This window comes from Urocampus carinirostris, chromosome 15, assembly GCF_059441175.1.
Source record: "Urocampus carinirostris isolate Australia breed hairy pipefish chromosome 15, RoL_Ucar_1.0, whole genome shotgun sequence".
In the NCBI taxonomy this organism is placed as follows: Eukaryota; Metazoa; Chordata; class Actinopteri; order Syngnathiformes; family Syngnathidae; genus Urocampus; species Urocampus carinirostris.
In genome coordinates, this window is record NC_142363.1 from 10,378,157 (window position 1) to 10,403,643 (window position 25,487).

The following is a 25,487-nucleotide window of genomic DNA, read 5'->3' on the forward strand; positions in this document are numbered from 1 at the left end:
ATAACACTATTGGGGAAGCCTTCAGGTTGACTTCCCCTGTAATGGGAAACTAATAATTCTTGTTTCTAATTGAGCAAAAAAAAAGCTATGTTTAAAAACACGCTGAGGGTTTTGAGTTTTTCCTTGCCGTAATGAAGGTGTTGGATCAGGTGATGGTGTAACACCGCGACCCTAATGGGGATAAGCGGTGCAGATAATGGATTGATAGATCTTGCTATTGTGTAGTGCAACAAAGCACAAATAATACAAACTACGGAGACTCAAAGAGACCAAAATACATCTTATTTTCTTGCCCAGCCTTTCAAAGGGGATTAACATTTTTGTGGTACCCTGAGCAAAAAGTTGATGGACAATTAAGTCAGTTCCCTCTATAAGTGGAGCTCATGTTCTGAAAAATTGAAACAATTCTCCACCTATTTAGTAAAAAAAATACAGTACACGTTTGATAGTTGAGGAATTTTGCTTATTATTTTAAGGAATACTGCTTTGAGCAAATTGAGGGTTTTTATCACAAGAAGCTGCTCGAGAATACAAAATGCCCTTTAAACTTACCTTACAAGGGGTACCATTTCCTGTGATGTGTCTTGGGCAAGTACAATCTGGTGGCGCCCATCCCTCTCCAGGCAAACATAAGGTTCAGCCTGGTCTCAAACCAGGGACCTTTCACCTTTTAGTTGAATGTGCAAACCGCTGCACCACAGAAATATGACTACTTAAAACTAGTAGTCCCACTACAATTATACTCATGCGCGCCACTTATTTTGTAGTACTGTACTGTCCCAATAGTGCCTCTAGATGTCGCTATCGCCTCTATGACAAATATGTTCAAAACTGGATACTCTCCAGAGTGCAGTGTTTAACGCCAACAGCTCTGCCATATAACAATAACATTTACCACATAGTATTAATTTCCACACGCTGCTTGTGGATGTCATAAAAATGAATTTACACCAATAATAGTTCAAAAGGGTACATTGAGGTGCCCCTCTGTCAAGGACTAGGACAGTAGTGCGCATGCGCTGAAGCATGTTCCCCCCCTCCCCCAAGTTTGACCCTGTAGCCATTTCCTCCACTCACCGTGCAGTGTATAAAGTCCCCACGCTGCCCCCACGCACTCTCTTTCCACGACCACAAAACCACCGTGAGTGTCTAACTCACTGTCCTCGAAAAACTTTGAAAAAAAATCTATAAAAAATATAAAAATCACAAAAATTTCATAAAAATAAACCAAGTGTTTAAATTAAGAAAATATATCAGTTTAAAAAAAATAGCAAAAATTTAAAATAAGATCGAACTCCGGTCGTAAAAAGAAAAACACTTTTAATTTTAGAATATATATTTTCTAGTTTTTTTCTTTTTTTTTTTTAATATCTTTGAAGCGGATCCTTGCCATCGGTGACATTGCGGGACAGCTACTCCTCTTTGTAACGTTTTGGAAGATTTTCTCAATTGGAGGGTTCAGGATATGAACACAGCGAGCGGTAGTTATCCGATGGCTTCTCTTTACGTTGGCGACCTGCACCCTGATATCACCGAGGCGATGCTGTACGAGAAATTCAGTCCAGCCGGGCCGGTGCTCTCCATTCGGGTGTGCCGAGACATGATCACCCGGCGCTCCTTGGGCTACGCTTATGTCAACTTCTCCCAGCCAGCTGACGGTAAGTCAGGTGTTACGTTGAATTGTATTATCATGTCAACCTTTACGCGTTTGATTTCCCATTCGCGTGATAACGATATACCTGTCGACCATAGGCGTAACCAGCCCTTTCTCGGGGGTGCTCGAGCACCCCCAAATTCGACCCAAACACCTCCAAAGGTTATAGCATTTTAAAAACTCACTTTTCCTTAACAAATGACAGGATATGCTTAAATATAATGAAAACGCTAGCTAAAATACAGGGTTGGGTAGGGTTACTTTAACTTGATTACTTTCAATTACGTTTGGATTACTCCAATACCAAATATGCTAATAAAAGACAAAAGAAACTAAATATGAATAAAATTATGACTCACAACACGTGGTAAGCTTTCTCTCCTGGCTTTGATCTTTTTGATCTCCGGCAAAACTAACAAACTGCGACAGAAACAAAATGAAAATAAATCCAAACAGCTTGCCAACATCATTTTTGCCGTTCCATGTATTCCGTTACTCCCCAAGCCTGCACAAAATTTAGTAATTTTATTCATATTTAGTTTCTTTTGTCTTTTATTAACATATTTGGTATTGGAGTAATCCAAACGTAATTGAAAGTAATGAAGTTAAAGTAACTCTACCCAACCCTGCTAAAATATAAAAAAAGTAAACAAAACAAAAATGTGAACAACGCAGTGTCAGAAATGGTACAGTACATTTCATTCCTAGCACTGCTCTCGCCCCCTCTCCCCACTCTTCTAGTGTCACTTGAGGCATAGCAGAGGAGTCTGTGGAGGCTCTGTTGTCCTAAGGTGAGAGGATGTTGTTATGGAAGCCCAAGAGAGCCATCACTCAATGAAGATGAAACATTCAATTAATAAAAACGGCCATAAAACAAACATTCAATTAATAAATACGGCCTTTTGAAATACAAAGCTTTTAGCAATATATTTTTATTTAAAATGTTATTGTGTTGGAATTTTACATGTTGTATCTCATTAGGTCTAATGATGAAATCTTTTTAACCAGCCAGACACTGGGGGTGCTCTTTGAACCTAATATCGCCCCTGTAGTGTCGACTTATACTCCCCCCCGTATTTTATAGTTCTTTTTTTATTATTTCAAACTGAATACGCAGAAAAACATTATTTTGTACGTGAAAAAGATTTATGATAAATATCTAAACGTTAAATTAATTTCAGTTTAGATCTGCTTGGTATTAAAAACATTCTCATGGGTTCCACACTAGCAAATGGATGGCTTTAATAGTGCACCTTAGCAGGAGGACTTGTGGTCTTTTCAGAGGCTCACAATCAAATTATATTCTAAAGATGTGAGGTTTCATGATATCGATGTATTTTTTTTCCCCAATATTTTACTCCTTCACCAAGATTTTGCCAGCTCAGTAGCCTAGATGGTAAGGCGCCCGCTTTGAGACTGGGAGGTCGGTGGTTCGCGCCCCGGCCGAGTCATTCCTAAGACTTAAAAAGTGGTCGGCGGCGCCCTCTGTTGGCTGCGGCTGCATCGGCTCGCTACAACGGGTCAGGTGCAATCGACATTTCGTTCTGTGTACATTGTTACACAGAATGACAATACAAGGAAATTATTATTATTATTATTATTATTATTTTGTAGTATTTATCAAGTATGCAGTTGTAAAAATCAAAGCAACTATTGAATTCCTTTCCACTGCGGTTTCTTTAACTCAGAAAAAACTAATGCTGACTGGAAAGTGACAAACATAGCATACAAACCCGAATTTAAGTGATTAATTTAATGATTTAAAAGTGTTTCTGCTGTTTATTTTTACATTTTTGTTGACAAAATCTAGCTATATCCAGGAACTTTGCTTTTATATTTCTTATCTATTATAGAAATTAGCTTCTTTAAACTTCTCCAAAGACACCCAGGTGTAATTTTTTTATTTAGTATTGTTCATATTGCCATACACAGTGCATCTATGACTTTTATTTTACATAAAATATTGGATTGGGTTTCCTCAATGTTTTCAGGTTAATTAATGGTAGTCAGCGAATACAGCTACAGTAGCTGCTTTGCGAGTGGCGCTTGGCTTTGGCGACTTCCAGTGGACATATTTATAACTGTTTGGCGCATTTCTCTCATGTGCATTTCTCAGCACTGTCTGGGGGACACATACAATGATGTGGCAGGCCACATTTGGCCCACGGGCCATGAGTTTGATGCGTGCCCATTCCACATCCAATCTGGATCGACTCATTTTTTGGTGAATGAAATAAGCTCTTATGGAATTATTGAATCTTTGACTTTTCTTTGTTGTCGTTGATATCAACATTGTGAAACATTTTATGCAAAGAGATTAAACATGGTACTCTAAGGTAAACATGTTATAAAAACTTTAAAAAAAAAAAAAGATAGGCCCAATAAATATTTACAACGTATTTAGCACACATTCACCTAACAAGCAAAAGGTCCCTGGTTCGAGACCGGGTGGAAACAAATGTTGGCCTGGAGAGGGATGGGCTGTACTTGCCCAAGACACACCACAGGAAATAGTGCCTATGACCCAAGTCATTAAGGGATCAACCAACCCACCAGTTCTTAGAAAATGGCCTAAGTTATGATAATAGTGCAATGTTTGTGATTGAACACGAATAGTCCATTTTACCATTATTTTTGTTTTTATTCTACATAGTCTGTCTTACTGTGAGTAAATAGGTGCCACGTTGTTTGTAAGGTGTATTATCGCTAACAGGGAGAATAGCAATCACTAATAATTTGCTCAGATTGATAGTTATGTAAACAGAGATAGTATTTTGCTCTGTGTAAAACTCCCATTGATAGAACTTCTCTGACCCAAACCATGGCCTCATTTTTGCATATGTAGTTGGTTTTGAGTAAAATTATAAAATAAAGAAATTAAAATATGCCTTCACCGCTGATTATCAAAATTGAAATTTGTATTTGATTGTGACAGGCTTGACTTTTCATTGAGCAGTGAGGTCAAGTGGCCTCATTGTGTGGGAGTAGGGGGATTTTGTATCAGGCTTCATTGGAACACCTGTCCCAACATATCAGGGCTCTAGTCTGCAACCAAAAAGCTGCAGAGCAATCGCTTGCATGCAGCTGGCTTTCTTCCAGAAGACTTTTGGTGCCGTCGGTCTAAAACAGTCAAATTAGCCTCTTGTGATGTGACGCCATTTGTTGGTCAGGCGTGTACGGGTAGGGGGATGGGAACTGTTGGGCAATTACAAATAGTCCAGGCACGTACCTTGTGTACTGCAACCATAAACTAGTACTACAAAGCACAAAGATGAAGACGAACTATGACCCAAATTGACCATAACCACACCATTTTAATTCTCATTTACTTGCCGAGTCTTGTCCAGCTTGTCCGAAAAACATGTCAGCTCCGTCTATGTAAGGTTCATGTTAGGTAAAAAATACATACTTTTTGACCTGTGAATATTTTCTAAAAAACACATTTATGTGATAGTTCATGTATTTTTGCCTATTATTGAAAACAGCATCAGTTTTTCAGTAGAAGGCACTAAATTATACAAAAAAATCCCTTTAAAGAGAAAGCTGCTTTTCAATTTTTGACCAAGATGATTTTGGTGGAAGGTGAGGCAATGTTGGACGGCACAGGTTTTGGTGGTTTGCACACAGCCCCACGGTGTGGAGGTCCGGGGTTCAATTCCACTGTGTGGAGTTTGCATGTTCTCCCTGTGTCTTCATGGGTTTCCTCCAGGCACTCTGGCTACCTCCCGCATTCCAAAAACATGCATGGTAGGTTGACTGGCACATCAAAATTTTCTCTAGCTATGATTGGGTGTGTGAATGGTTGTATATCTCTGTTTTCCCTGCGCCTGGCTGGCAACCACTTCAGGGTGTGCCCTGCCCACTGATTGAAGATATTTGTCTTCAAATAATCAATAGATTTTTGATTTTATGGCTCTTTAGGTAAAACGTTCCAACCTCTGCTCTAGATGATGGCATGCATCAGGTCTGGTTGCCGTGGCGGTTACTCAGTTCAGTACAGTACAGTACAGTTCCGTTCAGATAATGTATTGTCATGGTCAACAACGAAACTTTGTTCAGAGCATCCTGTCATCCATTCACAGTTAAAAGAAAGTGCAAAGATCCATAAATATTCAGAATGAATATAGATAAAAACCCAATGCCCTTAGAATTCCCAACATACACGTTAAATCCTTCTCCTTTGCTGCAGCCACCAGCCAGGTAGCAGGGAAAGACAAGAAAACTACAGTATGAAAGTTTTAGATCAGGGGATGGTGTAATAATAGTCTGTGGTTTGCAATAATCTGTGGTTTGGGCTGCCCTTTGAGACTCTTTGTGATTAAGGGCTACACAAATAAACATGACTTGACTTGACAACAAAATACATGACAAAATAATCACCAAAATAAATAAATGACAAGTATCTAAATGAATTGAATAATGTCATATATTTAACTATTATGTGATTTATTTGTGTTCATGTGTGTATATGGCATATTTGTGTAAGTATATATTTATTAATTTATTTCTACATTTTCCATAGCTGTTTGGCCCACTTTTTAGTACAGTATTGGTTTGAAATAGTCTTGGCATTAAAACACTCCCGGATCCTTTTCTGACTTGTGTGTCTCTCCCCATCAATGGTAGAGAATTCGCTGCTCACACACCGTGCCAGCGCATACCACGAGGACCCCTCTCTAAATATAGAACAACTTTTCGAGCTGCAAAAAAAAAAAAAAAAAAAAAAAAAGTCTGGTGCTTTAACTTCTTCTTCAAAAAACCTGAAAACAAGACCAAGGGCAGTTGAGCTTTGATATTTGTTCATGTGCTGAAACATATCCTTTCCTTTCCAAGACTGATGTGACAGCTGCCTGAATATATGGTTTGTGAAATACAATTGCAAGGCAAACTGCTGATGCCAGCAGTCCCGCCTGCCCCGTGTGTGTGTTAATGTTGAGGGAGCAGACAAAAGCATGTTAGGCCTATAGAACCGCAAGGACTTTGGAGCCCCGTCCTATGTTGAAAAACTAACAATGTGTTTGAATGTCATTGAGTTCCAGACTAGCAGAAATCGTTTTCAGCTTGCATAACAAAAGGCAAAGTTTAACATGAACAGATGTCGTTTTCACACCAGCAGCCTTATCGGAGGCTGTGTGTCATTTTTTGTGTGCTGCAGGGACGTTGACAACATGTGTCGAGTCAGACAAGAGGCCTGCCTGACCGTTAGAGAAGCAATTCCTGCCCCCACCCCCTTTTACTTACACATACACAGCTGTCTGTACGGTAAAACTTTCGCCCAGTACCAATACGTAACTGTTACTATCCGAGTTTGCACGAGTGCTAGAAATACGTAAAAATGCTTGTGTTTTTATGGTTTAAAAAGTGCTTGAATTTTGAGAGAAGTGCTTTTTTGTAAATGCTTGAAATTATTGCCATGTTTCTCGGCAGTCAGACTCAATAAACCAGGGGTTTGGGAGCTTTTTTTGACCCAAGGAGCAGTAATAGCAAAATATTGTTTTTGTTTTTTGGTTTTGTTTTTTGCAAGAGGGAGGCATACCAAATATTTGGACAAAATTCAGCAAAAACGCCAAACCCGGTCTTTTGTCTCTAATAGAATATTTCAGTGCATTCTATTTCTCTGTGTGACGTTAAATGATTTGATAAAATGTATGAAATAATAATAATGCCAACACATATACCACTTTAAACTTGTCCCCCTCCCAAAGTTACTTAAGATCATTGAGACGCATTTTGACCTTCATTTTTGTAATTAATAGTTTTAAAACAAGGTGCAAGCTGAGTTCTGTTGTAAATTTGTCTCAAAAAACTGCAAACAAAGTTTGTGGATGTATTTCCCTTTGGCGCAGTGGGCGTGTGTAAGACGGAGTGGGAGCGTACTATATTGCCGCCCACTCCTACTGCTCACCCAATCAAATTGTTCTGTGTGCTTGGCGAGCGTTTTTGGGTAATTACAGTTTGTTGTGTGGGTTTTTATCATAAAGTGTCTCAACAGTGAACGGCAGTAGCTCAGGAGTTAGAGCGCTTGTTTCCGGATGAAAAGTTGCTGGTTTTAAATCCCAGCTTCTCAGAATTAAATATTGAAGTGTCCTTGGGCAATACACTGAATCCTTAATGCCCCATTAAGCAGATAGATGCTTTGCATGACTGATGTATGGATGTGTGTGTATAGATAAGTGTGAGCCACATTGTAAAGTGCTTTGGGAGGTTTTCAGTCTCTTGAAAAGAGCTATTTAAATGCAGACTTTTTTTTTTTTTTTACCAATAAATGATTCTGTAGCAGTGTACAGCCAAAACTTGGTCATCCGATCTTACACTTTGACTGTAAACTGTAGGGAAACCTTTGTTCTTCATATGCTGGACCTAACAAAATGCATGATTAGAATGGCTCTGGCTATACCCGACATGGAGCTTGATAAAATTGTAAGGGCACGAGAGCCATATATGACTCGAGAGCCATAGGTTGAGAACCCCTGCGAAAGACCTTGCCTTAAATCACATGTGTTAAACTCATGGCAGATTTGGCCAGTCACATCACCTTATGTGGCCCGAATGAGATGTCAAGGGAACCTCAAGAGAAAAATGAGCGTCAAACAATGACTTGCAGTTTTACATATTTCCCCTAAATGTCACCAAAGCTAAGTTCCACTCCCAAACCTGCATTTGCTATCTACTCTTAATCAATCAGAGAACATTGTTATTTTACTTAAAATAAAAGCCGCGTACGCCCTTAAAATACAAAATTCAAAAAATAGCACCTGGGTGTCTTTTGCAGAAGTTTAAAGAAGCTTTAGCTCCTGTCGATAATAGATATAAAATCTAATAGTGGAGTTCCCATCTTCAAGTAAAAAGAATAAAAAGAAAGCGACTTTTAAATGGTTAAAACTATCATATACGGTAATTGATTGTTTGTGTGCTATTTTTTTCACTTTCCAGTCTGCATGAGTTTGCCAGAGTTAAATGAAGTGTAGAGAAAATAAATTCAATTGTTGTTATGCTTTTTATTTACAAATGCAGAGTTGCTAAACCCTACAAGTGATTAAATCTTGTTGAAAAGAAACCCTCAATAATGGGTTTTATAATCAAATCTTATATCCCTAAATTTTAATTTAATTGAGAGCCTCCTAAATAATTAATAATAATAGTAATCTTGGGCACGATAATAATAGTTGTAATAATAGTTTGCGATAGTCTGACTTGACTTTACTTGAAAGACTCCAGCCCTCTAGCTAAGGTACACATTTTGATGTCATATATTTACTAGTCTGGCCCCTGTAAGGGGAAGAGCATTCCACAGCACCGGGGCCCGGATGGAGAACACTCTCGAACCTGCGGATCTCCTCTTGGCTCTTGGGATCACTAGTAGACCAGCATTTTCAGAGCGAAGGCTCTGGACCGGAACATAGGGGGAGATTATATCTGAAAGATATGAGGGAGCAAGAATGATAACGACAATCAATCAATAATTATTTTGTGAACAATGGAATTGTGTATAATTTCTTCTATGAGTGGTACTGGGGAAATTGGAAAATTTGCTTTATAGGTCCTGTAAAAGCGCTCAAATTTGGGCATAAAAAAGCTGTACGAACCACGATTATAGAACTGTTAACCTCAGGGTTTGTATGGGTGCCTAACACTTTTGAGAAAGCTTGAATTTTGATTTCTTGTTTTCAAGGTCTGAAGAGTTTGAATTTTGGGTAAAGTGCTTGCAAATCCTTGAAACTATTGCACGATAGACCACCCAAAAAATGAAGAAAAATAAAATAACTCTGCTTAAAGAGCACGTTGTTCTCTGGTGGCTTGGCTTTGCCATTGCATTTCTCCTTCCCTCGTGATTAACGGCAGCTACCATTAGTTGTATTGCATTGTCCTATGAAGCGTCATCGACCCCTACGGGTCGTGCCCAAGAGGACTCCACGTTAACACGGCACTGTGAAATATGTGTTAGTGCAAGGATTATGTATCAACTATGGACATTTTTTGGGCCATATAAAAAATGAAGGAAGCGTTTTCCAGTGGTAAATTGTAATGAGAAGAACTTCTTACAACTAAAAATGTAAGCTACATAATACCGACATTTTTACCCAACACTCATATGGGGAGAGATTTGTTTCAAAAATATTCACACACGTATTGTTTAGAAAACAAATACATTCATTATTTACTCGAAATCTTAAAATAATTTCTCTTGATTAATGCACACGCAAGGTTTAAAATCAAATATAATCGCAGATATGTGTTTTGCTCTGCAAAATGCACGATTCATACTGGATTTCCTCTTTAAATGGTACTCATGAAATTGGGAAATTGCCTTTGAAAGTCCTTAGAAAGTGCTTTAATTTGGCCATGAAAAAGGTGTACGAACTATTGTGTTATATGCCTGTAACCCAAATTTTTGATCCATCTAAGGGGTGGCCATTTTGAGACATGCTATCCACTAAAAATGACATTGCAGTTACTAAGGCCTCATGTAATGATCCAATTTGATTTAGTTTTAGGAATCAGGTAAACTATACAAGATTTGTTACGCTTACGGGGTGGACTCAAGTGAAGGGGAAGCAGGGATTCTCGAAATAGCATTTATTAACTAAACCAAGAACAAAGTAACAAACACACAACGAGGCAGCAAAAACTGACATGTACAAACAAAATCAAACCTGAAAAAGTCTAATCCAGAAACAAAGAGGAAAACCAGAAATTGAAAATGCAAGGAACAAAGTCATAAACTAATAATTAAGTGGGCGCTAAACCACGATCAAAATGTCCAAACAAGAAACAGGAAACAAAAGAAAACAAACCTGGCGTGGTAGCGGAAATGCGCAAACCCTCTGATTTAGGTATAGCTCTGGCTTAGATGCGAGTATATCCGGTGGGTATCTTTAGTGGACAGTGAGTAGCAAAATAACAACCCAATGTTATGTTTATCCATGGAAATTGCTCTTTAACTCATTTTCTATAAACACAATATTATTTAGAATGTTTACTGTTGGTCAAAACAATATTTTTCTTATGAAACGATTTGGTTGAATTCTGCTTTTCAAGAGAATAATTTATGCCATCATTTTCTTATCATCAATCACGGTTATCAATCAAGAACAGTTCCCTAGGAGATTATTATTTTATGAAATGTCTTTTTGGAGTACTGGATCATACAAATCTGCAAAAAGTACTTGTCTGAAGTAAAAATACATCAATCAGGACAGGTCATTATATAAAAAAAAATCTATTTAAAGGTCCAGACAACAAACCATACAGACACTGTTTTGAAAAATAATGATGATTATGTTATGCTATGTTTAAGTTTTTCCTTTTACTATACTGTTTATATATATTTTTTTGGTTACAATATTTTCCTCTCAATTTTTAAACGGACTTTTTGCAGTGTGAAGCCGCAAAAATATTTTGGATGAAAAAAAAAAAATAGTATCGCAAAGTGCACTTGGAAAGAATATTATTTTTTATCTTTTGCTATTTTTTTATTTTGAGTTTTTGCAGTACATTATGAATATTAAGTGCCATCAACTACCTACAAATTAACGATTACCGTATTATCAGGACTACAGGGTGCACCAAATTATAAGGTGCACAGAATAAAAACTATAGCATAAGTTTGAGTTTCATAAAAATGTCTTTAATCGGACATAAATATCAGGAAATCTGGTTTCTTAAATAAAATGAATCTGTACGTTGAGGCTTCAGTTGTAATTGTTGCATTGCCGACTTTAATAATAAAGCAATGTTTTAGGTTTTGGCTGCGTCTTATATTTCAAAAAATACGTAATACAATTTTAGAACCTCTACTTAAGCTCATCCTTATCATGGTCAGTAAGCTGAACATGCCAACAAACCAAACCAATGTTTTTATGTAATCAAGCACCCATATCCTGTCTGCACGCTTCTCTCCCCCCAAACCAGCCGAACGAGCCTTGGACACCATGAACTTTGACGTGGTAAAAGGAAAGCCGATCCGAATCATGTGGTCTCAAAGAGATCCCTCCCTCAGGAAATCTGGAGTGGGCAATGTCTTCATCAAGAACCTCGACAAGTCCATTGATAACAAAGCACTGTATGACACCTTCTCTGCTTTTGGAAACATCCTCTCCTGCAAGGTAAGGTGCATTATTGTAGGTATTTACAACTTCATGTGTACATTACAGATTCAAAAGAAGTAAATATGCACAAAGTTGAATATCATTTACTCGCTATTGTAGCTAATGCTGCATTGGCTAACGCCAGGTGACAAAACATTCCTAAGTATAACTGTCTATAAGCCATGACCAACACAGTGACTAAACTTTCCTGAATAAAATCAAACACCATTAATGATATACCCACCAGATGGGGCTAGAACTGCACAAATGTAATATAACCTTGCTGTTTTACAGACTTATATTTGCCTATTTTGTGGTTTCACCGAACTAACTTCTAAATAAATTAACAGAGAATCAGTTGATGAGTCCAGTTTTAACTAGCTGTTTTTTCTACCCTCAAACACAAGCATACAAGTAATAGTTTCATTAAATTGTAATTCTCTTATAGTTTAGTTCACACTCAAAAAGACGAGCGGACATCTATAAATTTTGAACTTCCAAGGAGAACCGGAGATGACCCAACCTGTTCTAAAAGCCTTCCCCTGAGACCTTTTTTTAAAAATCACCTCGGTTACAAAAAAACAGATCTGCCCTAAAGGGTGTGGAAATCAAAGAACAGCAACATTATTTCCCGAAAATAATAAAAATGTAAACGGTGCATAATAGTCAAAATGACGAACGATAGTTAGGCATCACAGTCAAAATAACAAACTGGCATCTAAAGCAATCTCCTTTGCAGGTGTCCAATATTAACAGAATGAACCTATGAATTGGATTGATGAATAGTTTTTGTTTGGAAATGTTAATCAAGTAAAATCTATTAAAATATAAAAGAAAGTTGAAGTAAAATCTTGTTCCAATGGTAAATTACTTTTATATTAGTTTTTCTTTTTTTGACATTCAAACTGTTTTCTTTTTTGAAAAATGGGCAAGTTGCGATTCCAGGTTATATCATTATTACCGATAACAGCCTTATTCCAATGTATTCATGCTCATAACGGTACACTATACTAGAAATAGCCTTTTTCGGCCATTTTAAAATGAGGAATTAGGAAAATTAGAGTACAAATGATATTCATTTCATCGCATCTCATCAGCTGCACCGCTTATCCTCAGTAGGGTCGCGGGGATGCTGGAGCCCATCCCAGCAATCATCGGGCAGTGGGCAGGGGACACCCTGGACTGGTTGCCAGCCAATCGCAGGGCACACAGGGACAGACAACTCACTCGCTCAGTCACACCTAGGGACAATTTGGACCGGCCAATTCACCTGAAATGCATGTTTTTGGAATGTGGGAGGAAACCGGAGTGCCCGGAGGAAACCCACGCAAGCACGGGGAGAACAAACAAACTCCGCACAGCAAGGCCTGTAGCTGGATTTGAACCCACGACCTCAGAACTGTGCCGCACACGCGCTAACCACTGCGCCGCCGTGATGCCACAAATGATATTAATTATATTTAAAGAATAGCTTTAATTTGTTGTGATTTATTCCATTATCTGAACCGCTTATCCACAATTGGGTCGTGGGGTGCTGTAGCCGATCCCAGCCATCTTCAGGCAGTTGGCAGGAGACGCTCTCAATTGGTTGCCAGCCTCATTTACACCTAGGGACAATTTGGAACGGCCAATAAACCTGATATGCATGTCCCCCGCGACCCTACTGAGGATAAGCGGTGGAAAGATGGATGTTGCAATTATGTAATTAAAGAAAATCACAGAACAAATAACAAATAGCAGCAAGGTCTTAAAAGAGATATGTATATGAAAATCTAAAAATATATTGGGTTTAGAATAAAAATGTATTGCCGGAATCTAAATAGAGCAGTTTTCCACTGATTTGGCAGAAGGCAGAGGGGTGTGAGGGCATTGCGCAATTAAGAGTACTGAACGCCTGAAGGAAGAAGTTGTCCTTGAACTTGCTGGTGCTGGCTCTGCGACCCTGCAGACTTTTCTCTGTACTTGTTGTATCATCATCACTGTTTGGTTTCGGTTTAAATGATAACTCTAAAGTTTAGTATTGTATGGGAGTCGGTCTGAAAAAAGCTGAACTATTTTAGTGAACCAAGAATAGGATAATAAACAAATTTTAGGCATCATTCCTTTTTAGAAGGCAAGAACATGAAATTATGTATTTATTGATTTATTTTTGCAGTTTTCGGGTAATTTCCAGGCTTAATTTCGAGGTATTGTACTTACTTTTTATCTGGCAGGTGGTTTGCGATGAAAACGGCTCCAAGGGCTATGCCTTCGTCCATTTTGAGACCCAGGATGCTGCCGACCGTGCCATCGAGAAAATGAACGGCATGCTTCTGAATGACCGCAAGGTGTGAGTGTCTGCTCATATTATCTGTTTGTGTGCTGTTTGCTGTGTCTTCCTGATTTGTTCCGTTCCTCAATTATTCTGCCGTTTGCGTGTGTAATGGGTATAATATATTAATTTCAGTAAGCGACTACAAGAAATGACTAATGCTCTCGCCGGTGTGAAAATAACCCGACAATTGATCATGTGTTTGAGCTTGTTAGTGCACTGGCTGGTCACCCGTCTGAGTGTGTTTGTGTATACGGCCACGCTTGTGTGTTTTAGTGATGGATCGAATGCAGGAATGCAATGCAGGATGGCACGAAGGGAGAGATCGGCATAATAAGGTATATATGAAAATATTCGTCCCTCCTTAGCTTTCCTCTAGTGCTGTGAAAAGCAGTTGCTCTATCTCTCTCCGTCTGCTTCCTCATCTTCTTCATTTTCATCATCTTTTTAAGGGACCGAGGTGGCACTGATGGTTGTCACAAGCATGCCAACATAATGGTGGTGTAAATTGCATTGTAATGATGAAATGTGTTCTGTGGATGGTGACTATACAGAAAACCAGAACCTGGTGAGATTTACACCTTAAGTCAGAGCTGTTTTTTAAGAAAATTGTTTCTCTCTCCATTTTTAGGTTTGTAGGTCGCTTCAAATCCCGCAAGGAGCGGGAGGCCGAGCTTGGAGCCAAAGCCAAGGAGTTCACCAATGTCTACATCAAGAACTTTGGGGACGATATGGATGATGAGCATCTCAAAGAGCTTTTTGACAAATACGGTAAATTGAGATGTCTTCATGTCTCTGTGTAATTTTGACTTCTTCCTTCTCTCATGTTGAAGCATTAAAGGATAAAGCAAATCAACAACATTGACATGCTTTTTATTGATTCAGTCTAACAGTAGTTCTTGGCTAAGGTTGCGAAAATTGACAAAAGAGTGCAAAACGGAGTATTCCTATGTTGTTGCTTCCTACACGACAGCCATGCCATGTATTTGTGGTTCAATAAAAGCTATTTTAAAATGTAAAGCCTTGAAACCCGCAACAGGTTCTTAGGTTTTCCAATAAAGATTTTGATATGTTTATAGTTCTGTAAAGTCTCAAAATAAGCAGAGAAGACCCCAATGCATTTGGAACTTGCATGGAGAACAGGCGAGGACTGTACTAAAAAACCCATGAAGATGCGAAAATCTGTTGTAAAGGTCTTCACCTGAGCCCTTTCTTTTGAATTATACTTTTTACGTTACAAAACGGGTGTGGAAATAAAAGGAGCAGTAATATTGTTGGCCAATAGTGAGACTGATGTAACAATTCATAGTAGTCAATCAAAGCACAACAGCGAGCGATAAAAGTCAAAATAATGAATAACCATTTGCCATCTCCTTTTCAGGTGTCTAATAGTGAAAACATTCGTTGTTGTAGTCAAGCGAAAATAACTCAAATGTCGATCAATGGGAGGTACTTTACTGTATAACTTCATTCGTGTTGAAAAGCTGTGAGTGGGCCTAAGTAAAAAATCTAGTTCTGATATGGGAGGTACTCTAACCAGTGCCGAAATAGTTATGAAATGCTGAGAAACTATACAATGTAAAAACATCCTATTTGAGTACTAAATAATTTTGAAATTTGAGATGCTTTCCCATGTCATTTTTAGACATCCATCATTTCTTTTAAAAGAAAATACTTAACATTGACTTTACTGGCTCTATAAGACTCATCAACTGTCAACTATTTTGAAACCTTTGAAAGCATATGTGTATTAGAGCTGTCAAATTCAAAGCTTTAAGCCCAGAGTTCAAGCTTTAAAGCTAAATGTACATTTGGGTCCCGACTGAAAAAGTCATTTAATACAGTTTGTTATATGGTAAATGATTCGATTCAGTTTCTCTCAATTTGTAAAGGTATGATGATATTGTTTATTTTAAATATGTTTTAACAATTGCGTGGGTTTCCTCCGGGGACTCCGGTTTCCTCCCACATTCCCAAAAACCTGCATGTAAGGTTAATTGGCCGGTCCAAATTGTCCCTAGGTTTGAATGAGTGAGTGATTTGTCCGTGTGTGCCCTGCAACTGGCTGGCAACCGGTTCAGGGTGTCCCCTGCCCACTACCCGAAGATAGATGGGATGGGCACCAGCGACCATACTGAGGATAAGCGGTGCAGATAATGGATGGACGGATGGATGTTTTAACAAAATTTTTAATGTTTTAAATTCTAGTAAAATAAATAAAAGAAGATTTGATACATATCACAATATTTTTCTAAATTTTAATGATTTCAATCAGTCAGATTTGATATATTGACGAGGGGTTATTAAGTTATTAATGTCATGCAATTCTTTTTTTTTTTTTTTTTTTTTTTTTTTTTTTTTTTTATTAACAGTCATTTTGGTAAAAAGGGGAAGGAATTTAATGAACCTGTAGTGTCTGATATCGATGACTACAATGCTCAAAGTGGATTAAGTTAAGATCTAAGTTATCGTTGTATGTTCATTGGGCTTAAATGCCTATATCTTTGAAATATAATTTGATAAAAGCCCTGGCATGGAGCTGAAATATGAAGTTAGTTTGGTTTTAGTAACTATATTTCAATTCTGCAGGTAAAACCCTCAGTGTAAAAGTGATGACAGATCCTACTGGCAAATCCAGAGGCTTTGGATTTGTTAGTTATGAGAAGCATGAGGATGCAAACAAGGTATGGTCATGACAAATGCAATGATGTTTCTTCAGATGACAATATTTTTGTTCTCAGGCTGTGGAGGAAATGAACGGTACCGACCTCAATGGCAAGACAGTGTTTGTGGGACGAGCTCAGAAGAAAATGGAGCGGCAGGCGGAGCTTAAGCGCAAGTTTGAGATGTTAAAACAGGAGAGAATTAGCCGTTATCAGGTCTGCAGGACTTGATTGCACAGTCAGCACCATCAAGATCAACACTTCTCATGATGGCTTGTTGTTTGCAATCAGGGAGTTAACCTGTACATCAAGAATCTAGACGACACCATTGATGATGAAAAACTGCGCAAGGAGTTTTCGCCGTTTGGGTCCATCACAAGCGCCAAGGTGAGTGATGAACAAGAGAGGATTCACCATTGCGCTGTTAACAATTGTAGAGGTTAAACACCCCCTCCCCTATCTTGTCAGGTAATGCTGGAAGAGGGTCGCTCCAAAGGTTTCGGCTTTGTCTGCTTCTCATCCCCAGAGGAGGCCACCAAAGCAGTGACAGAAATGAACGGTCGCATCGTCGGCTCCAAGCCCCTCTATGTTGCCCTCGCCCAGCGCAAAGAGGAGCGCAAAGCCCATTTGACCAACCAGTACATGCAACGCATCACTGGAATGAGGGCCATGCCAGCCAATGCCATCATTAATCAGTTCCAACCCACCAGTGGCTACTTCATGCCGACCGTGCCGCAGGTACGAACACCTAAGCGTAAAACTATGGGAGGGAAGATATATACATATTTTAGGAACAAGTTCAGTGCAAGCCAGAGAGAAACAGAACAGAGAAATCAAACCAAGGGTGCAATATCTTGACAATACTGGTGGGCTCTTTGTCTAATCAGAAATATTAAAAGAATAAAGACTTGATTATAATTATGAATCAGGAATGTATGACAATTTTTAAATTGCATTACAGAAACTACAGAACTCTATCACAATATTATAATTCTCTCAGATAGTCCCGTACAACCGTGAGTGGCAGTTGGATTTTGGCAGTACACAATTTAATTTACTACGTCCGTTTTTTAATTTAAATTAAAATTGGACCAAATAAAGCCCAAATTCAACGCCCAAAAAACAAAATGTCTGACGCTAGTAGGTTAAGTTTAGCCTTTGTAGGACTCATCACACTGGTTTTATGTTATTCTCACCAGGCACAGAATAGAACTACTTACTATGCACCGAATCAGATGGCCCAAATGAGACCAAATCCCCGGTGGCAACAAGGTGGTAGAGGTCAAGGTGAGCACGTAGTACAGAGCTGAATAAATTAAGTGTACTTTAATGTGCTGCACCTATATTGACTGTGCTTTTTATGCACCCAGGCGGATTCCAAGGGATGTCCGGCTCTCTTCGGCAGCCGGGTCCACGTGCTAACTTGAGACATATGTCTCCCAATAGCAATACACAGGGTCCAAGAGGTGAGTCCACAACCTAAAAGCTGGCTAGAACATATCAATATTTGAAGAATGGCCTGATTTACCAAAACCAAAAAAGGACGTTAATAATAGGGTACATTGTGTTCTACTATGTATGATTCCAAATATAATCTTTGCAAGAATACTTGGCATGATTCAGTCTAAAAACTGTACACTGGTAAATGTTCTTTGAGTGTACTATGAATTATGCTGTAAAATTGAAGGTTTTTATCACAAACACTGATCATTTGTCAATTAAAAATACAACATTATTCTTTAGAAGTAAGGAAAAAGTATATTATTATATTATTTGTAAGCCATGATTAGTAATGATCTGTGATGTTACTTGGAGCACTTTTACTCAACCGGTGGGTCCGGACCCTTGAGTGAGTGGTGACCCATTTTTAGTGGGTCACAGGCCTTTGCCTTGGAAAAATAACGATATTAATAAGACAAAAACAAAGGTCAATTACACTCCTAAACAGTAGATGGGGACGATGCCCTGCTCGATCTCTTCCTCCTCTTCAGTCAATCGGCACTTTTGAGAGAGACTAAATCTCAATTTATTGTGATTTTTTTTGTTTCATTTTCTTTTTGTGCCCATAATATTAGGTCCCAAGAAAGTTCGTTATAAGGGGAAAAGTGGCAAATGGTGACAACAAGTATAGAGTCAAAGAAGGAAACTATTGTGAAATATGAAAATGGTGCATGTGTCACAGACCAGAAACAGACACAGGACCCAGTAGCATTCGTTTACTCAGTTTTATTGATAAAGAGGGAGAGTAGGGCTTGCTTCCACGATCCGATGTTTGACGGACAAGGGTAGCAGGTGGCTGGAAACGCGGAAGTGGCACATGTCGAGCGAGGATGATCGTAGATTTGCAGGAATACTAGTCGTTTGCCGGGACGGGAGAGCAAAGGCGGTATCGAGTACGGAAACGAGGTCGGCAACTGGTGTCAGGCAGGTAGCGGGGCAAAACAGGTCGGATGTCGGGATGGGCGAACAGGGCAGAATCGGGTCCAGAAACAGGTCGGCAACGGGTATCAGGCAGAGGAAAACAGGGCAGGAAAAATATCTGAAAGTGTGAGCTTGCCTAGCTGGGAGCATCGATTCACAGCGATCTGGCGGTGTCCTCTTGAAAGCCGGGGGTTTAAAAAGAGTCTCTTAGCCAATCAGCTCTCAGGGCTGTTGGCGCCAATTGGGCAGTCACAGGTGCCTTGAATCGGCAATCATGACAGAATGAGTGTGTGCCATTGAAGCGCTGCTAGAAGGTACAGTAAATGGCTTTAAAATGTTATATTTTTAGCCTTTTACCAGTATATTAATCGTTATAACTACATAATTAAATAATCATCAATGCTTAGGTCCTGATTTATTACTATTTTGAATTTCTTTTCCTACTTGGTTATTTTAGAGCGGTTTTAGGGGGTCACTTACTTTCGATGCGGGGCTTATACGTTGGCATATATGCAGGGTTGGGTAGGGTTACTTTAACTGGATTACTTTCAATTACTTTTGGATTACTCCAATACCAAATATGCTAATAAAAGACAAAAGAAACTAAATATGAATAAAATTATGACTCACAACACGTGGTAAGCTTTCTCTCCTGGCTTTGATCTCTTTGATCTCCGGCAAAACTAACATAAAATGCGACAGAAACCAAATGAAAATAAATCCAAACAGCTAGCCAACATCATTTTTGCCATTCCATGTATTCCGTTACTCCCCATGCCTGCACAAAATTTAGTAATTTTATTCATATTTAGTTTATTTTGTCTTTTATTAGCATATTTGGTATTGGAGTAATCCAAAAGTAATTGAAAGTAATCCAGTTAAAGTAACCTCACCCAACCCTGTATATATGGTACTTAAAGTCGTTTTAGTTTTGTTGGTCATCTCGTTTTTTGGGGGGAAAAAGGTGCATATATTCTGCCATGTCTTATTTAAACTGCACAATCGCTTGCCATTAACGTGGAATGGTGGGTCCTGGAGTCAAACCAGTAGATTAACAGTGAATTTGACTAACTGACAAAAGGGCCGCAGAAGGATTTTTGAAATCTGAGTGTTGGTGGTAGAGGAACATCTTGGCTCTGAGTTGAATCGACCGATAGGGAAAACAGAAAATGTTTTGACCCATCGAACTTACCATGAACGTGTGATGATAACCATCATATTTTAGTGCTTTAGTGCTGATTTGGGAGAAGACATCATTAATTGTCAGAGTATGTTAAAGTTTGACACAATTTTAATTCCGAGATTAGCATGACTCCTTCTTGTGGTTGATTTCAATTCAGTTCTTGGATTGTTCAGAAGCTCCAAACTGCAAACATTTTTGTTGGCAGATAACTTTGGAAGACCAATCCTACCATATGTACAAATACATGTATAAATATATACGTATCTACAAATATATGCCATATAAATAAATAAACACATGAATAAATTAATTAATACCTAAATGTATTACATAATTGCAATGTATTCATATATTTATGCATTTTGTCCTATATTTTGTTGTGGATTTAGTCATGAATACAGCAAAAGCTTATTCAAATGAGCTTTTCACCTATTGGTTGATTGGCAAGTGCACCGAACATTCATCAATGCTCAAATGATGGGTCCGCCTCCTCATTTGAATAACATTTGGTTGAGACAAATACGTGACAAATTAAATGATAAGATAAATGACAAAATACACAGCAAAATAGATGACAAAATAAGTACCAAATTAAATGCCTAAATAAATAAATGACAAAATAAAAATGCATAAACATATCATTTGTATTTATGTCATATAAGTGGGTATTATGTAATTTTTGTACGTATTCCTTTATTTATATGGCATGTATTCGTAGTTATTCATTCATTCATACATTTCTGCATATGGCAAGATCAGTCCTCCAAGGATTAACTTTGTTTACACTAAAAAAAATTGTCTTCACTTATAATTTCCTTATTTTACTCAGTGTATTCATTAGTTCTTTTTTCATGGACTTTAATGCATTGTTAAGCGAAAAGCATTAATACAAAATATTTTGTAAAAAAAAATAATAATAAGCAAAATGTTATGCCAAAAGAACGGGAACATTTGACAAGGAGAGATTATTTTGGGGTTTTACACAATTTTTAAAAAATGTTTAACTTGAGTTTTTTGCAGTGTTGTTCTAAATATATTGGGATTATGTACACTATTAGCAATGGTTTCCCTGCTGACCCATATGTTACCTCACACACAAAAATGACAAATGATGGCTACATATTGATATTTTTGTGATTATTTTATCCCGGGGTTTCAGGCCAAACCATCGGCCCTCGTCCCACAATGGGTGTCCCAGGCCCCCGGACCATGCCGCCCTACAAATACGCAACAGGAGTCCGCAACCCCAACCCCCATGTTATGCAACCAATAGCCTTGCAGCAGGTGTGAAAAAAAGCCGTGATCTTTATCTCTTGTTTGTAAATCACAAGTGTCTTCTCACTTTCTTAAATTCATTCCCGTCCAGACTCAGCCGGCTGTGCATGTTCAGGGTCAGGAGCCGCTGACGGCGTCCATGCTTGCTTCCGCGCCACCACAGGAGCAAAAGCAAATGCTTGGTAACAATCCGCTGACTCAAAATTTATGATGCACTTTACCTTAATTTACGTGGTTTTGTTTTTCAATCAGGGGAGCGTCTTTTCCCACTCATTCAGGGCATGCACGCCAACCTAGCAGGGAAGATCACGGGCATGCTGCTTGAGATCGACAACTCAGAGCTTCTCCATATGCTGGAATCGCATGAGTCGTTGCGTTCAAAGGTAGGTCATTTCCAAAAAGTTATTTACATAAATTACCGTATTTTGCGCACAATAAGGTGCACCAGGTAATAAGGCACACTTTAACATTTCTGGACAATTCGGGGTTTTTAGATTTGCCTCATATTCCTGATACAGTGTATACGTAATTCGGGAGTATCAGGCTTGCCTAATTATCAGGTGCACCCTCATAATATCCCTTTCTGAGATAGGACTGCAGTTCTGCCATCACCCTAAACAAGCTATGAATATTATATAAAATATATATATATTGCCAGTTCTATTGAAAAAGTGTATTGCCAGTTTTATTGAAAAATGGGTCTTAAATAGAAAAATTGGTCATCATATTCGGTTGCTATTGAATGTTATTGCACTATTAGTCTGTTGGTTGGATCCTTAACCACTAGGGTTGCAGGGGCACCATTTCCTGTGGTGTGTCTTGGCCAAGTACAGCCTGGCAGCGCCCATCCCTCTCCAGCCCAACATATGTTCCCACCCGGTCTCGAACTGGGGACCTTTCGCGTGCTAGGCAAATGTGCTAACCACTCCACAAATGTGCTAACCACAGGAAAATTACACTTAGTCCTGTCTCCAAGCACTACCCTGCAAAAAATCTTACCTATTTATCCTGAAATTATTTTATCTAATATTTCTCCTTCGGGTTTTTATTACATCTTTATCTTGTTTATCCCGGAGTTCCATGTCTAATCTCATTGCAAACTCATGTTTATTTGTATAGCCCATAATCGTATGTTGTTATCAATGACGATAAAGACTATTGTATTCTATGTTTTCATACACAAGGCACATGAAATTTAAACGAGAACGAGGGGTTTCATTTTAATCGCCAGAATTAAAAAAACGGATTTCATAGAACACAAATATTAGGAAATCTGGTTCAACAACTAGCTTAATGTGAGTCGTTCATAAAATGCAACTAAAGTATATGAAGAAGAATTTCTTTGTAATTATGCATTTCTGGTTTGATTCGCTGTATTTCACGTCTATAATGCGCACTTAAAAATTCCAAGCAATTTTTTGTTTTTGAGGTCTACCTTTTATAGTTAAAAGTTTATTCAGTTTTGAATATTGTTCCCCTTCCAAGCACATTGCATAAGATGCCAGTTCATTTCTTTGGCTATTATTGTGCACTGTTGTTTGTTGTTTTGACTATTATAAAGTGTTTACATCATTGGTGCATATATTCTGCCATGTCTTATTTAAAGTGCACAATCGCTTGCCATTAACGTGGGATGGTGGGTCCTGGAGTCAAACAAGTGGATTACCAGTGAATTCGACTAACTGACAAAAGGGCTGCGGAAGGATTTTTGAAATATGAGTGTTGGTGGTAGAGGAACATATTGGCCCTTTAGGGTGTATCTGCTTTTGTAATCTGTAAGGACTCAGAACATGTTTAAAGCTCTTATCTGAGGTGTGGCTTCTCTCCCGGTCCTCCTTGCAAGTTACAAATCAATTGATGTCCTCTCTCCTTGTTTTGAGTGTCTACTAAACTGTACTTGTTTTATAATCTGGAGAAATACGGGAATTGATATATTAATTTAAATTAATTTTGTCTTTCATTGCAGGTAGAAGAAGCTGTTGCAGTGCTACAGGCTCACCAGGCGAAGAAAGATGCCACTCAGAAAGTAGGCGGCATAACTAGTACCAGCGTTGCTACCACAACCTGAATGGTCGATTTCAAGAGGTATGTACAACGCACCCTGAATATATTTTGCTAACCTTATAAAATATTGACAAATCAGGTCACTGTGTGTTGCAGAGGAGCTTGTGCTGAAGACAGAAGAGGCTACAAAGAAACAAGTTTTGAACACCTCGGAAGAAGAAAAAAAAGAAAAAAAAAAAGAAAAATGTAATTTTAAATCCTGCATAAATATTTTAAGACAAGGTGACGGGTAATTATTTTTCAAAAAGTCAAAGACTGCATGGAAAACACGATGCAGTCTTCTGGAAAAGTATCCATCAACTTTTTCTTTGCTTGAAAGTGTTTTATTTGGTTGAAAATATGGATTTCTGCATCCCATTTGATGACGATGGGGTTGTGGTATTCTCAATAAAGGGATGACATATACAGCCCTGGAATGTATTCATCATTTTTTTGCTCTTTAAGATTGTTCTTTTATATAATGTACAGAGCCCTGAAAGAAAGACGGATTCAGCTTGTGAATAGTGAAAATCTGCATAGCATCAATGACCATTCTAGGAAAATGAATTAACCACACAATCTACACTTTTCAATAAAAACATGAAAAGGGTGGCAGGGTGAGAGTAGACATGGTTTCAGTACAGCTTTGCACCTATTATCTATGTAAAAAACATCCTAATTTCAAAATTGTAATTATTATTTTATAATCACTGTACCTGAATAATGAATATTTGATGGTACCTATCACACTGATGTGTAAAGTACTTCATTGTTCGTAAGCAATAACCTAAAAATGCAGTTTCTCAAGAAGAATTAGAAGATCCAGTTAGACTGTAAAACTGTATGACTGTGACCACCAATAAGATGAGGTGGGGTTTTTAAGGGTTATTGTTCTATCTTCGTTATTCATTATCCATTATCTGTTATCGGTCAATTCATAATACGCTACAAAGCCTAGGAGCCGGGACTCTTACTCTCAGCCAAAAGGCCAAGCTAAGGTCCTAGCCCTAAAGCCTTGCTGTGATCATTGCGAAAGCACCGTTCCCGGAATTTCCCAATTACGGGATGCTTTGTTTTAATAGGCAAGGCCAAGTTAAGGTCCTAGCATTAGTGGGGGGTTTTAGGGTTTTTAAGGGTTATTGTTCTATCTTCGTTATTCATTATCCATTATCCGTTATCGGTCAGTTCATTATACGCTACAAAGCCTAGGAGCCGGGACACTTACTCTCAGCCAAAAGGCTAAGCTAAGGTCCTAGCCCTAAAGCCTTGTTGCGATCATTGCGAATGCACCGTTCCCGGAGGTACTGCAATACCGGGCCGATGCGTGGAGTGGACATAGCAAGCTCTTATTCCAGTAGCGACACATTGTCGCAAAAGGCTTTTTTTCTGTCTAATCCTGGAGAAGACTTTCAAAATGTAAATGAATTAATCGAAAAAGAAATGTTTCATATTCAGGGTTCAAAATAGTCACAGGGAAATGACAGTATAACTTGAATGATCTGATCCAATTATCATTATTATTCTAAATGTAGTAATTACTTATTAGTAGTTGTAGTACATTTTAGTTATTTTTAACCAGTGTGTCATGGAACACTAGTGTGACATTGGGTAATTGCCCAATGCTATCTTTTTTCGTTGTATCGTTGTTCGGTATCGATGCTCTTTTTCCTTCCCATACATCAGCTGGGTAACTGTAACATTCATTCACATCAGTAGGGGGCAGCAGTTTACATAATTTCTTTCAAAATGTGTATAGCTTTTCATATATTAGCTCATAAGCCAGTGCAGAGAATATATCAAATACCTTATTTTGTTTGATAAGGCTGTTGAAGATTGCACTGAAATGTGT

The 25,487-nt window shown here is 38.4% G+C and overlaps 1 protein-coding gene across 1 annotated transcript; it reads left to right on the forward strand.

Annotated features, from left to right (window-relative positions):
- Nucleotides 1–1,111: 1,111 nt before the first annotated feature.
- On the forward strand, nucleotides 1,112–24,075 carry pabpc4 (poly(A) binding protein, cytoplasmic 4 (inducible form)). Its single transcript, XM_088354548.1, has 15 exons — nucleotides 1,112–1,658; nucleotides 11,567–11,760; nucleotides 13,956–14,071; nucleotides 14,685–14,824; nucleotides 16,643–16,737; nucleotides 16,795–16,932; nucleotides 17,008–17,103; nucleotides 17,185–17,454; nucleotides 17,916–18,003; nucleotides 18,087–18,182; nucleotides 21,480–21,604; nucleotides 21,687–21,777; nucleotides 21,848–21,978; nucleotides 23,562–23,680; nucleotides 23,756–24,075. Exons 1-14 carry the CDS (start codon nucleotides 1,466–1,468, stop codon nucleotides 23,661–23,663), a joined length of 1,875 nt encoding a protein of 624 aa, XP_088210674.1. The 5' UTR covers nucleotides 1,112–1,465; the 3' UTR covers nucleotides 23,664–23,680; nucleotides 23,756–24,075.
- The last annotated feature ends 1,412 nt before the right edge of the window (nucleotides 24,076–25,487 follow it).

Bases quoted from the DNA above. Each gene is read 5' to 3' on its own strand.
- pabpc4 (XM_088354548.1), top strand. From the start codon at position 1,466: ATGAACACAGCGAGCGGTAGTTATCCGATGGCTTCTCTTTACGTTGGC. The intron at 1,659-11,566 runs GTAAGTCAGGTG...CCCCCAAACCAG, and splicing joins CTTCTCCCAGCCAGCTGACG to CCGAACGAGCCTTGGACACC. The intron at 21,778-21,847 runs GTAACAATCCGC...TTTTTCAATCAG, and splicing joins GGAGCAAAAGCAAATGCTTG to GGGAGCGTCTTTTCCCACTC.